Source organism: Hyaena hyaena, unplaced genomic scaffold, assembly GCF_003009895.1.
Source record: "Hyaena hyaena isolate Hyena2069 unplaced genomic scaffold, ASM300989v1 scaffold_724, whole genome shotgun sequence".
Taxonomy (NCBI): Eukaryota; Metazoa; Chordata; class Mammalia; order Carnivora; family Hyaenidae; genus Hyaena; species Hyaena hyaena.
The window spans coordinates 800,739-815,817 of NW_024081354.1; the positions used below are offsets into that span (position 1 = coordinate 800,739).

Below are 15,079 nucleotides of genomic sequence, written 5' to 3' on the forward strand. Positions count from 1 at the left end.
TGAGCTGGCAGTCAGCACAGAGCCCGACACGGGGCTCGAACCCACGAACCGCGAGATCATGACCTAAGCGAAAGTCGGACGCTTAACCGACTAAGCCACCCAGGCGCCCCAAGGGAGACACAGAATCTTAAGCAGGGTCCAGGCTGTGCTGTCAGAATAGAGACCAACATGGGGCTCGAACTCACGAACCGTGAGATCATGACCTGAGCTGCAGTCAGATACTTAACTGCCTGAGCCACCCAGGTGACCCCGTGACATTCTGTTTTAATAAAGCATAGGTTCTTCCTTGAGATGCAGTCAGGATATCAAGAGCCACTTTGTTTGGAGAGCTATCTTTTGAATTTATCAGTGACTACATGTTGGTCTTAGTTAAAGGTGCCACTGTATGCTTGGCTAAAGCCTCTCTTTGCAATTTTATATCAATAGAGGCAGCTTCTGGGACAAATATGGCTAAGGGAGAAAACCACCAAGGAGCCCTCTTTATTTGATGTCTAATCTTTTAAAAAACATTTTTTAAATGTTTTTCTTTTATTTATTTCTGAGAGAGAGCGAGCAAGTGAGCAAGCAGGGGAAGGTCAGAGAGAGAGGGAGATACAGAATCTGAAGCAGGCTCCAGGCTCTGAGCTAGCTGTCAGCACAGAGCCCGACACGGGGCATAAACCCACGAACCGTGAGATCAATGACCTGAGCTGAAGTTGGACGCGTAACTGACTGAACCACCCAGGTGCTCCTATTTGATGTCTAATCTTAACAATATCCCAATTGTGAGGAATCACTGGCAAGTGGGAGAAGACCTATATGAGGGTATGGGCATCCCCAAGCACATCATTGAACCCATTCATAAGGAAAGTGAGGCCAGCTATTATTTCCATAAGTCCATATTTAACCCCCTGGAGTGGGATCCATTCTGGCTCTTAAGGAGCAATTTTGTCATCGCAGCCATACAGTATTGGTCAAGGTGATAGCTGAGTTATAAAATGAGTCCATCCATTTTCTAGTTGTTGCAATACCATAGGCTCATTATTCTGTTATTATCCCCACAAAATAACAAGCATGAAGACTGTCTATACGTAAGCTACTGTGACACTTTCTCTGAAGTTTATCTCTAGTTGTCTAGCTTAGCTAAACAATAAACATTTAAAGACAATCAGAACTAAAATTTAACCTCTGCAGAAGTGTGCTATTGACAGTGTGGAGGTTCCTTAAAAAATTAACAATAGAATTCCCCTATGACCCAGCAATAGCACTGCTAGGAATTTACCCAAGGGATACAGAAATGTTGATGCATAGGGACACATGTACCCCAATGTTCATAGCAGCACTCTCCACAATAGCCAAATCATGGGAAGGGCCTAAATGTCCATCAACGGACAACTGGATCAAGTAGATGTGGTTTATCTATACAATGGAATACTACATGGCGATGAGAAAGAATGAAATCTGGCCATTTGTAGCAACGTGGATGGAGCTCGAGGGTGTTCTGCTGAGCAAAATAAATCAGGCAGAGAAGGACAGATACCATATGTTTTCACTTATAAGTGGGAAAGGAGAAACTTAACAGAGGACCATGGGGGAGGAGAAGGGGAAAAAATAGTTAGGGAGAGGGAGAGAGGCAAACCATGAGAGACTCGTGAATGCTGAGAACAAACTGAGGGCTGATGGGTGTGGGGAAGGAGGGGGGAGATGGGCATGGAGGAGGGCACTTGTTGGGATGAGCACTGGGTGTTATATGGAAACCAACTTGACAATAAACTATGAAAGAAAAAAGTGGCAAACAAACAGAAAGAAGTGTGTTATTGAAATATAATTTCTCTCTAAATGCACCCTATTTCCAGAGGTAGCCAAATCAAGACTAATTCATTTAAAAAACAAGTCCAATTTTAATGAACTTGGCCTAATCATTTACATAAGCTCAGCAAGAATATTGATTGATCATATAGAGTCTTTTAAAATTTGCCTTGCTAGAACTTTTTTTTTTCTTCTTTAAAAAATTGTTTATTTCTTTATTTTGAGAGAAAGAGAGTGCACATGTCAGCAGGGGAAGGACAGTGAGAGAGGGAGAGAGAGACTCTCAAGCAGGCTCTGCACTGTCAGGACAGAGCTGGACATGGAGTTCGACCTCACAAAACTTGAGATCAAGACCTGAGCGAGAAAATCAAGATATGGTCACGTAACTGACTGAGCCACCCAAGTGATGGAACTTTTCATAAGGAATCTTGAGACTGAACTTTTAATACACTCTTGAAGCCAGAACCCAAGCAAAATACTTACCATCAGACATGCCTGAAATATCTGTAGATTTGGGCAAATTCCTCTTCTCGAGATCCCCAAAATATCCTAAGGCTCCTGCCCCTGCCAGGATGTGACATTCCTTACTTATCTATCTGGTAAGGCTGCTGGGAACTCTGTAAGCTAGGTATCAGGCCAACATATCCATGGGATTCTATTGGCTTCATAAAGTCAACCTTAATTCCTTACAGCAGTCTGGTTATATCTGAATCTATGCATGTCTCTTGCAAATATGACATTCCAGTGAAAACTTTGGTAATATAACCAATGTTTCCAATGGTGTCTTGTTGCAAGGAGAATAGATTCTCATTGAACTTAGGCAACTAATTATAATTGCTGCGTAACAAAGAATACTCACTGAGAGTCTCTGAATTTCAGAGGGTTCAGGTAGGGAGAAAAGTTAAATGTTTTGGTTTGTTCTCAAAGGACTACTTCATCAATTCTGTAAGTCAGAGATATTTTAAGAGAAAACTTTCTCAATCTGGAAGAGCAAACATTAGAGAACTAGCAATGATTCAAACAAAAACTACAAAAACTTTAATCTTCCATAATTCATTCAGTCCCACGTTATTAATTCTAGTTGTTTGGATACAGCTTTTTTTGTTGGTTCTGGAAATTCTTACCCAGTTCAGTTTTATGATCTTAAAGATATAAAATACCTGTATTTGTTCCCGCAAAAAGTCCTTTTCATCAATCTCTTTACAGAAAAAAACTCATTTTGCAAGAGCATCAGCACAATAACTATAAATGACCAAAAACCCCCTTAGAAATGGACATGGTTAAAGATCTGAGAGTTCCTTATAATGCAACTGACAAGGAAATCCAGTTATTTCTGTGACACAGAACATTTCCATACTTTAAATAATGACCTTATGCTAGAACATATTGAAACTTTAAGGATTTTATGTAATTTCTAAGACAGTTATTTACCCATTCAATACAACCTAAAGCTTATCATCATTTATTTGACAGTGCTTCCCAAGTAACTTAACATACCAAATAAACAAGCCTAATTAGTAAAAAACAAAAACAAAACAAACCCACTTCATTTACAACTTAAATCTCTGGGAAGTTTATTATAACCCTCAGAAAGTTTTAAAGCACATACCTAAATAGGATTATAGATCATTAAAGAACTGATAAAGACACAACATAAAATCTTTGGTTTTCTGGGCAGCTAAAGTAAATAAAACATCTTTGTTTCATTTTCTTATCAAGAGCAGACCAACAATCCAAGGAAACTGTCTTCTAACAGAAAGAAAAGCAGAGTTTCATTCAATCTCATACCAGTATACTTTTAAAACCCATTCATTTCAACTTTAGTTCATCTTGATCACACGTAAAATTCTTCTCTAGAGCTTTCCCTTCACAGACCTTCTACAATGATTTTTGCATTCAGATTTTTGTCGAAAGTCTTTTCTCTCCAAACAAGTATTCTCATTTTAGAACAAAATTACCTTCCTTTCCCCCTAAACAAAAACGTATTCTCATTCCTTATACCTTTCTTACATATCTACTTTCCTACAGAGTTGCTTTCCTTATCATTTCCCTCAGTCTTAATTACATATAACAGAATTCTAACTCTTAGGATCTTAGTCTCCAGCAAAAACTAAATAGTAACTAGTTGTGAACTATTACATTAGAATCCTTCAGACTGGCAAATTTATAGATACATCTCATAATTTTTAGGAACATGCATTTTTTTTCATAGTACAATCTTTCTTTTTTTAAGTTTATTTTTGTTTTGAGAGAGAGATGGAGACCAAGCATGGGGAGGGGTCAGAAAGAGAGGGAGACAGAATCCCAACCAGGTTCCGTGCTGCCAGTGCAGAGCCCGATGTGGGGTTCACACTCACAAACACTGAGATCATGACTTGAGCCAAAGTCAAACTGACTGAGCCACTCAGGCACCCCCATAGAACAATCTTCCAGTAAGAAACGAAACATGTTTTCCAACGGACCCAAGTACCTTTATGTTCTGTGTAAGAAGAAGTCAAAAGCAGACAAACTTATGTTTAATAACTAATGCTTTAGTATTTTCTCTTATTTGGAAAAGACTTAATATCTAATGAATTCAATCTGACTTATCATTTAACTTAGCATACCTCAAAGTTTCAGGTTTGATAGCCATCCACAGGGTCTGACAGCCATGAAACTGAGTAAGACACATTCTACAGTTACTGCAGAGATTGGGATTTGGGGACAATGCCATGAAGTCTTGCATATATGGGACTTTTGACCATTTGGAGGAGTTCCAGCAAAAGAGATCAAGCAGGAAAATAGTGTTATATGAAAAGGTTCATGAACAGGTCATACCTCTTGACTGGGGAGTTTGTATCAAGATCAGGAAACATTACATAAAAAATATGAGACTTTTTTTCAGGATTTGGGTATCAAATTTATTTCAGTTCTTAAGAACATAGCCCAAGGGTGAGTCCAATGGAATAGAGAGGGGTTTGTCCCATAGTCAAAAAGACTGCCAATTCCCAAAGGGGTATTCCACCACAGGGAATGGAGCTCCAGTTTTGTGGTCACCATTTCAGTCAGTGTAAACCACAATCTGAAAAAGGACTGGACTTTATATGGGGCAACTGACTCTACTGCAGTGTTCTGCCAAGGAGAGGGTTGCAGCAAGTGCAATAGCAATCCTGCTGGGGTGTCCCTGCAACAGAGAAAGCTGGACACCTGGTGGCCAGTTAGGGTCAGAAAAAGAAGAGGGGAAGGACTTACCACTCAGACGCATACCCATATGTTTTGCCTATAGATCAATCAAGATGGCAGCTGGATCTGTGGGAACAAAGAAGGGGGAGGGGATTTTCCAAAATAAGCATGTTGGGAATAGAGACTTGAGAAGAAACAGAGTGGGAGGTGAGAGAAAAGGGGTCCTTTGCCCTCACAGGCACCAGCAGTCTGACTTGTTCACCCTCACACCTTTAGACCATTCCAGGGAGTTGTCCTGGCCAGAAATCTTCAGTTGTCTGAGGGGTACTAGGGTTAGACCACCAAAGGGTTAAAAAGAGAAAGGAGAGGGAGGGAAGGGTCCCTATGAAGGGCAAGAGAGAAAATCTATCACCCTTTTGGGCAAGGACAGCCCAGTGGGTTCCCTGTGGGACTTTGGATCCTGACTGAAGAGTAACTAACCTCTGCCAGAGGTTGTCAGTTTCTCAAGGAGTACTAGAATTGGTCCACTGAGGTAAAGTCCTGAGAATTCCTAGGGAATCTGGTAAGAGTCCTGGGCCAGCAGAGGGTCATCAAATGTGGTGTGCTACAATCAGGTGGGGCAAGTGGCATGGGCAGTGAAAGCATTCACCCAAGGCAGAACAAAAGATAAAGCAGTTGATTGAATACTCCACAAGGGGGTGCAAGCAGGACAGCAAAGGAGAGACTGTCGGCTGGAAACAGTTTCTAAATAGCTAATAGTATCAACAGTAAGTTGTGGACTATAGGAAAAGAATTGCTTTGGTCTTTTCAAATTAAAGACCTGCAATGATGTTTTATTGCTGTTACTTTGGTAAGGAAACAATATGATATACATAGACATTCCATGTATTGTTTTTAAAAAAAATCTCAGAAAATACAGTAAGATCTGTTTACTACATATGATTTATAATTGGCTTGTCTTGTATTGGTTTGGGAAATAGAGGTTTTCTGTACCAAAACCGACATAATAGAAAGGAAAGCCGGGGCGCCTGGGTGGTTCAGCTGGTTAAGCATCCGATTTCGGCTCAAGTCATGATCTCATGATTCATGGGTTCGAGCCCCGCATCGGGTTCTGTGCAGGCAGCTCAGAGCCTGGAGCCTGTTTCAGATTCTTTGTCTCCCTCTCTCTCTGCCCCTCCCCAGCTCATGCTCTGCCTCTCTGTGTTACAAAAATAAATAAAAACTATTAAAAAAAAAAAAAAAGGAAAGCCTCAATGCAGGATAATCTGTAAAGAGCACTGGGACAAAAACACAGAAAGACAAGTTTAAGAAGATATTTATGTTTATTATCTGATTTACATTTGACAAAGCAAAGGTAGGTGCACTGAGAGTTGTTTGACAAAGTCAAGCTCTAGATATCAAACAATAGTATTTCCCTGGCTGCCCCAGTGGGCACTTTTGACACCACTCCTGGGCAGCTGTGCTCTGCAATGCAACCACTCAGCTGTTGACACTGTGATGTTGCACTTGGGAGGCAGGCCTGGGGGCATCTGACATCAAAGGAGTGGACCATTAACACTTGAGAGCTCTAGTTCCAGATGTCAAAAGTCAAAGTTAGTAACCAACAAGTACTAATTATGTATCAAAACAGTCAAAAAAAATAGCAGACTTTGAATACTGTACAAAATACATCTTTAACAGAGAACAGGCTCTTGTTGTGAGCTGCCTCTTATTTCCTCCCTTTATCAAAGTCTGTTCATTCATGTCAAATCAAGAACATGGAGTATAAAACTTAAAAAAACAAAAACAAAAACACCTACTTTAATGATGGTCATGAAGTTCTCTCTAAGACCAATGCCTAAGGCTGTTTACATAAGATTTGAGATCATGGTAATTCAGGAAAACTTCATTCTGAGCCCACGAAGGTATCCCTCCTATAGACAGTAGGATACTCAGAAATACCTGAAGTATAATCACTCAGAACCTTCCTAAAGGGGGGGAAAAAGATTGGAGTTTCATATACTGGCATAAAAGTACATACACAGTTGATACAGAAAAACTAAAATGTGAACAGTACTAAAGTGTAACAGATAAAGTAGGGAGAAACTACAAGGCTCCAGGTCTTCTTACTATAAATTTGCACACAGGTTTGTTAGAATAGAGATTCTCAGGCTGTACCAAAAATGATTTTAGGTGGGATCTTTAAAAACAGTAAAACCCAATTTCAAAACATTTATTTCCAGAGACAAGCATGCACCAGTATACAAATCATTATGTTTCTGGTGAAACAGTAACATCAATCTAGTTTTCAAAAACTTAAGTGTGGTTCTCTTTAATTAGATGTGCTTATCTGGCTATGAATATGCCCTCACCCTGCCTCCAAAATGATCATTTTAACATCAGTTATTAAAAAAGTATACTAATTATATATAACACTCCAAAATCTAGCTTAGTTTACAGCTATTTATAAAATATACATAAATCTGATAATTTAATAACTTTGTACTACTCTCTGTCCTACATTTTCCCATTTCCTGATGTTTATTTGAAACTGGCAAAAGGAAGATTATTTTCTTAGAGAATAAATAAAAAGCTTTAAGAATTGGCTAAAATAAACACCCCAGAGTTACTTTATGAAGTAGATACTCAAATACTATTTTTTAAAAAGTGAATTTGAATATTTTGGAAATTTAAACATCTTTAAACAAGGAATTCTTCTGGTTAATGCCTACCATATTCAGGGACACTTATGTTCACTTATGGTAGAGACCTGCTGGAGTCCTTTCTGAGCGTGTTAATGTAAGGTCTGCTGACCTCAGCATGACTGACAAAAGGGGAGAGAACGGGGAGAGGGCATTTTCACTTTCTGTTTTTAAAAAATTTGGAAAAGTTTTATTAAACTTCTAAAAAGCATGGTAAACTCACACATTCTTACCATGCTTACATGTGGGTTTTTTTTACCCTTCTGAACACATAGCTCTTTATGTAGGAGAGGCACCTCAAGAGGAGAAAGTAAGGACCCTCTGCAGGCATGAGAATAGGTGTATCAGTGGGAATCAAAGGAACAAGACCCGCACCAAGAACGCTTCAGAAAACTGCCTTTCGGTTAAGTCAGAAGTAAGAGCAAAACATCTGCAAATTAAGCACTAAAGAGATCAAGTAATTAATATTTGCCTCCCATTTTCAAAAACAAAATAATTAGCCTCTTCCCTCATCTCTTCTCTATCATGCCTTTCATATAGTGGTATTTTTTTTTTTCTGAACTGTATTGCCTACAGAAAGCCATATCATCTGATAATTAGCAACAGTTTGCAAAACTGTTTCTTCTCAGTTCACAGCCTTGTGTCACACTGCTAAATGCTGAAACCTGATTCCCGAGTTTCACTTTGCCATTTCATAGAATGTGTCTTAAAAAAAAGATTCCCAGAAATAAAGCAAAAACTTTGACTTCCCCATTAAAAAGTTCATTCTCTAATTCTACAGATATCAAGAAAAATGCAGATGTGCTTTAATTTTACATAAAAAAAAAACCACACTCTCAAAGCAAGCACCTGGGTTTTACTTTAGCTTATAATAATTTAATATGCCTGAGAAATTTTGTGCAAATACATGTCATCTTTAATGAAAAATACATATAGCACTTTGGAAAAAGTTTAGTTGCAACTAACTTTCCTTACAAAAAAACGGACAGACATAAATATACAACATTCCCTAATTCCTATTGATTGCACTTCTGGTTTAACCCCTTCCAGTCTCCAAGGAAATCTGAAAGCCATGTAATTATGTACATATTCCTTGGCCACGGTACTTATCTAAATAAAATACTTTGAAAACAAGTTTCCTTGGTTCCAACTTACCCATATTTTCCTTCTTAAAGTAAATCCTTATCCACCAATTCATGTTGTTTTTTGGGAGGTGTATAAAAATACTAATTTAAAAATGAATTTTTATTAATCACAAATAGAAAAGGAATTTGGGTGTTTTGGGCTCCCAGTGGCACAAAGGCTTGAAAAAAGAAAGCAAAAAGAGAGTCGCCACAATTCTGATTTTTTGAAAAAGATAAAATTCTTTGCTTGCTAATGCTGTGTATATACCATTTGGTGGATATGTAATTTAACCAGATATTAACAGGGTAAAACATAAAAGCATCTTCTTTGTCTCAGCAGTAACAGGCAGGGCTTACTCCAGCAACCCCACGGTACAGCTTTTTATAGGCAATGGTCACAGCTGCTCCCTTCCTCTTCCCATCTCCTAGCCTGGGATCTTCCTGCTTTTGCTTACTAACAGTAAATGTGCTACCAAGTTCAGTATTTCTGGTATATTTTGATATTACTGAATTTATTGTCTAGTCACTTTTTATTTTCAAGATAGAAACATTCAACTGAAGGAGTATATTAAAACTTTTCTTTCTTTTTTGCCTCCAAACATTCATTACTCATTCATCTATACTTAAAATTTATTAGACCTCATTCATTAGGGGCTCATCTCAATTCCATTTCCATTCTTCCACTTTCCCGTTTCCACATTCACAACCCATCTGCAACATTCCTTGTCTCTCAGTCAGACCAGACTACATGTATCAGTGCAAATCTATCCTTCATGTGCTAATTTAAGAGATCAGCTAATTGCTGAACCTCAGTCTTCCTTCAGAACATCCATTTTCGGTGAGGGTGTGCAAACTGGGGTGCCAAAGCTACCCATCATGACTGGAAGACTCTGATTCCTCCTCAGTCCACTCAATAAATTGCTACCTGAATTTAAATAAATAGCAGAGTCTGGTCTTTTAATTTCTGCCTCTTGGCTTCTTCCATTTTCCTGTGCATTAGGGGTTTTGATTACTCTGGCTATCCCCAGTCTCTTGAGCCTGTCCACTAAGTTCATCTTCAACTGGCCAACATCAGGAGGGTTCCGGGAAGGTCTCAAACCATACATCTCCTGGAGGAATGTTTCAGCTGGTCGGGAGGCCAAAAAATTTTCAGAGAGATGCACTCGAGGCTCAAAGGGTAAAGGAGAAGAGCAGGGTGAATGAGATGGTGAATTTGGTGGTGTGGAAGGAATAGCCAGGGCTTTAGGAATAGGCTCGAAGAAGGCATTCTCTGAAACTGGGCTGTGATACACTTTAGCAGAAATGCCTCGTTCCTGTAGAAGTTTGGCCAAGCTCATGGTGCTGCTGAAGGTTATAGTGGAATCTCGTCGGTTGGTAATAGATTCACCAATGCTGAGTCTATAGGACATAGCAGGAGAATTCACTGCTGTGTTTGATGAACTGCTACCAGTACTTCCACAGGATAATGAAGGGAATCCAGAGCTTTGAAAAGAAAAAGGAAAGAAAGAAAGAAAAAAAGAGGAGAGAGGGATAAAAATAAAAGTAATTTCTAAAACAGCATTTAAAGTAATCACATTATTTATCCATAGTAAATACAGAGGAACAGGCAATGTATCAATAACTGAACTCTGTGGAAATATCTGAAGAGTAAGAATTTTGAAATGTTACTTCAATGATTGGTTAATTGTAATTTATAAAAATGAAACAGGGGCGCCTGGGTGGCTTAGTCGGTTAAGCGTCCGACTTTCGCTTAGGTCATGATCTCGCGGTTCGTGGGTTCGAGCCCCGCGTCAGGCTCTGTGCTGACTGCCAGCTCAGAGCCTGGAGCCTGTTTCAGAGTCTGTGTCTCCTTCTCTCTCTGACCCTCCCCTGTTCACACTGTCTCTCTCTATCCTAGAAATAAAATAAAAATATTTAAAAAAAAAAAATGAAACATACTTCTTTTCATATATGAAAAAGTTTACTGCACTCTAACTTTATCCTTAAATTTTAACTCAAAATATTTATCTTTGAGAATAGGACTAAATTTGATGATAGAAATAAAAGAAATTAAAATATTCATTCATTGGTTGATGGACACGTGGGCTCTTTCCATAATTTGGCTATTGTTGAAAGTGCTGCTATAAATACTGGGGTCCATGTGCCCCTATGAATCAGCACTCTTGTATCCTTTGAATAAATTCCTAGTACTACTATTGATGGGCCATAGGGTGATTCTATGTTTAAGGAACTTCCACACTATTTTCCAGAGCGGCTGCACCAGTTTGTATTCCCACCAGCAGTGGAAGAGGGTTCCTGTTTCTCCACATCCTTGCAACATCTGCTGTTTCCTGAGTTGTTAATTTTAGCCACTCTGACCAGTATAAGGTGGTATCTCAATGTGGTTTTGATTTGTATTTCCTTGATGATGAGCAAATTTGAGCATTTTCATGTGTGTATGTTAGCTAACCTGGTAATAAATTAGGTTTAAAATAAATAAATAAACAAATAAAATATTTGATAGAATTCACCTGTGAAACCAAAAATAAATAAAATAAAATAAAATTGAAAGCAAAAAAAAAGAAATTAAAATATTAAAGGAAGTAAATTTCAGAAATTTTTACTACTATATCCATTCTATAAAGTGAAAGACACCAGAGACAATAATCCATAAGTAAATAATTCTCCAACTTTTTAGAAAATACAATCTTTTACATTAAACCTAAGATGTTCTTCTAAAGAGAAATTTATTTCCTTTTTACCTTTCAATTTTATGTTACTAAGAACTAATAAAAGTTGAAATCATTAAATTTCCATTTTGGGGGCAACTGGGTGGCTTAGTTGGTTAAGCAACTGACTTTAGCTTAGGTCATGATCTCACGGTTCGTGAGTTCTAGCCCTGTGTTGGATTTTGTGCTAACAGCTTGGAGCCTGGGGCCTGCTTCAGATTCTGTATCTCCCTCTCTCTCTGCCCCTCCCCTGCTTGTGCTCTTTCTCTCAAAAATAAACAAACATTAAAAAAAAGTTTTTTAAATGTCTATTCTCAAGAATGTTAATTCCAAACAAAAGTAGTATAAAGATACCCATGGAACAAATTTTTCTTAACCCTGACTTAGAACATGTGTTTCTTGGAAAATAAAAATAATTAAAACCTTTGATAACTATTAGAAACTTTCTTATTTTATATTTAGTTAGAAAGGAAAAAAAACTAAGAAATCATGTACTGAAGGAAATGGTGATAGAATGGAGAAGGGACTTCTTTAGCCAATTTTCCTCCCTTGAGCAAATGTTATCAGTATTTATTTATTTTTAATTTTTTTTTCACATTTATTTATTTTTGAGAGACACAGAGAGAGATGGAGCACAAGTAAGGGAGGTGCAGAGAGAATGAGACACAGAATCTGAAGCAGGTTCTAGGCTCCAAGCTGTGAGCACAGAGCCTGACACAGGGCTTGAACTCACAAACTAAGATCATGACCTGAGCCGAGTCGGATGTTTAACTGACTAAGCCACCCAGGTGCCCCTACCAGTATTAAATAGATTAACTTTTGTGTAACATAAAATGCTCAGTATATCAAGATAATAAAATTCTAACGATTATGAACAAAATTATTAAAATTCATAATTTATTAATAAACTTTCTAAAATACCAACTGGTATAAAAGAAATAAACTACAAATGAGTTTGACTTCTTGGTTAAACAAGTCCAACTAAATCTCTAATCTGATGTAGTCTATAGAGTGTATTCCCAGTTTCCCAGCTCCCTGTCCCTACTTTACAACAGAACTGCCTGTCCTTTCCTAAACTGTACACTTCATACAACAGCATCAACCTGTATTGAGAGTCCTCCCAGGAACCAATTTTACAAAACTTGTTATCTTGTTGACTATAACAACAAAGTAGAAACATTGCAGATATGCCTGTTTATTACAGACTTATACTGAGATCTTTACTGGATGAAACCCAGATACTTCCCTAAATAATTGATTTGCTCTTATATTCCTTGTGAATCATAATCTTATTTCCCTCTACAAGACAGCTAGAAAGTTAAGACTCATATACATTGTTCACATTAGCAAGTATATAAGACTTTTAGTTACTACTTGTATACTAATTTTATTCTTCTATCCATTTTATATCCTAGCTTTTGATTCCTCTTTGCTTCATTTTTCTCCTCTACTTCTAGTTAACATTATCCTTGCAATGTTCTACATACCTTTGAAAACTACCTTCAATTCTTTTGGGAATTGGTGTGACAGAAATAGCAGCAATATAGCTTAATAAGATCCCTCCACTATGTGTTAGAATATTCATGTTCTAGCCTGTGTAGTAAATAATTTGGCCTTGCCCAGAAGGTTCTGGCCTTTGCCCTCAAGCTTCTGGAAAGTAATCTATGCCATGTCTGATAAAAGTGCCTTTGTTCAGGATGAAGGCTGGCCACACTAGATCTTAGAGACAGCTTGGCCATACCCAATAGTTTTAGGGAGGGGACTATCCATGCCAGAGAGAACAACCATATGATTTAAGGTGAGGGCTTTAGGTCATTGGACCTGGAGGTGAGCTCAACTATATGAGTAATCAATCAATCAATCAAGCGATCAATCAATCGACTATGTACTAAAGCCTCAATGAAAGATTTGGACACTGACACTTGGGTGAGCTTCTCTAGCTGGCAATATTCTGCACGTACTATCACACATCAATGCTAGGAAAGTAATAAATCCTAAAGACAAGGGAAACTTTTCATGTGGAACCCTCCCAGACTCTGACCTATATCTCTTCTTTTGGCTAATTTTAACCTATATCCATTCCCTGTAATAAATAGCAGCCATGGGCATAATAGCTTTCAGAGAGTTCTGTAAGTTCTTCTAGCAAATTATGACAACAGAGAATGGTTCTGGGAATCCCCTGAACTTGCAAGCAAGTGGTGTTAGAAGTGAGGGGAGGCTTGTGCTGAGGACTAGTCCCTCAAATCTTAGTTAGGCTTACTCTGGGTATAGATGCAGCTGGGTCATTTGCTACCCTTCTGCCTTGAACCAGTTACCTAGACTTTCTCTGCCTCAGTTTTTCACTTACACAATACTCACTTGCCCTGCCACTTCAAAGAGTTATAATGATCAAAGGAGAAGATACAAGGTGAAAATATCCAAAAAACACATGATCACAGAAAATCTGGGATTTTTACGAAAGTAATTTTAAAGATAAATTCATGAAACCATAGTTAAGGAAAGAAATTTTAGGCCTCAAGTTGCCCAGAGCCCTTACCTGGGGGTAACCTGAGTGATATCAGAAGGATGCAATATCCTACAGGTAGTGAAGGTGAATGTCGAGTTTGTGCATGACAGACACTTTCCTGGGTTTGAGGTTGCAACTGAAGTAGAGATTTTTATGGAATCAGACAAAATTGAAACACTAGGTTAATAATATAAAACGTTCATCACTATTAATAATATAGCATTAATTAAGGCTCTTTTGTACAAAAACCACTAAATTTGGAAATGAAATATACACAAATATTCTATTAGTATGAATTGGCTAGGACACAGCTGAATCCTTCAATACTTTAAAACTGTCATTCAAAGGGATTAAAAATATCTTGGAAACAAGAGAAAAACACATTCTGAAAAAGTACACTAAGCACTCCCTCCCTGCTCCTCACACACCCCAGACAAGATCTAGTCATTCAGTTTTTCTAGTCAAACTATCTACTCCAGCAGTTCTCAAAGTGTGGTTTGCAGATCTTGTGGGAATCCACAGGTCAAAACTACTTTCATAGCAATGCTAGGATGCTATTTGCTTTTTTGACTGGGTTGGCATTTGCACTGTTGGTGCAAAAGCAATGGTGAGCAAAACTGCTGAATCAGCACAAATCAGGACAATGGCACCAAGCTATATGAATATTTTTCACTGTTGTTCACACATCATAGCAAAAAAACCAATCAAACAAACAAAAACACACACACACACACACACACATACACACACACACACCCAAAAAGCCAGATTCACACAAGAATGTCCTTGATGAAGCAGTAAAAACTACTCATTAAATCTTGACCCCTGTATCTTAATATTCTGTGTGATTAAATGGGAAGATAGCATTAAGCACTCTGCTGCAAACCAAGATAAAATGTTCATCTAGAGGAAAAAGCACATGGGCAACTGAGTTGAAATTTTCTTATGGAACACCATTTTTAACTGAAAAAACAACCAACAAACTAGTTATTCAGACTTGCCTACCTGGCACAAATTTTCTTGGAAATGAAGGTAGTGAGCCTGTCTCTTCAACAAAAATAGCTTACAGGATTTGCTGTCACTTGACCTTGCAAGTGAAAATTAGTTTTA

General features: G+C 38.1%; 1 protein-coding gene across 1 annotated transcript in view; it reads right to left on the bottom strand.

Annotated features, from left to right (window-relative positions):
• Positions 1–6,253: 6,253 nt before the first annotated feature.
• The window catches only part of TRAK2 (trafficking kinesin protein 2), a 60,180-nt gene continuing 51,354 nt past the window's right edge, over positions 6,254–15,079 (bottom strand). Inside the window, exons 15-16 of the mRNA XM_039217816.1 lie at positions 14,000–14,105; positions 6,254–10,237 (exon numbers count right to left, since the gene is read on the bottom strand). Coding sequence (XP_039073747.1) covers positions 9,565–10,237; positions 14,000–14,105 — 779 coding nt within the window. The 3' untranslated portion in view covers positions 6,254–9,564. The remainder of the gene's footprint in view (positions 10,238–13,999; positions 14,106–15,079) is intronic.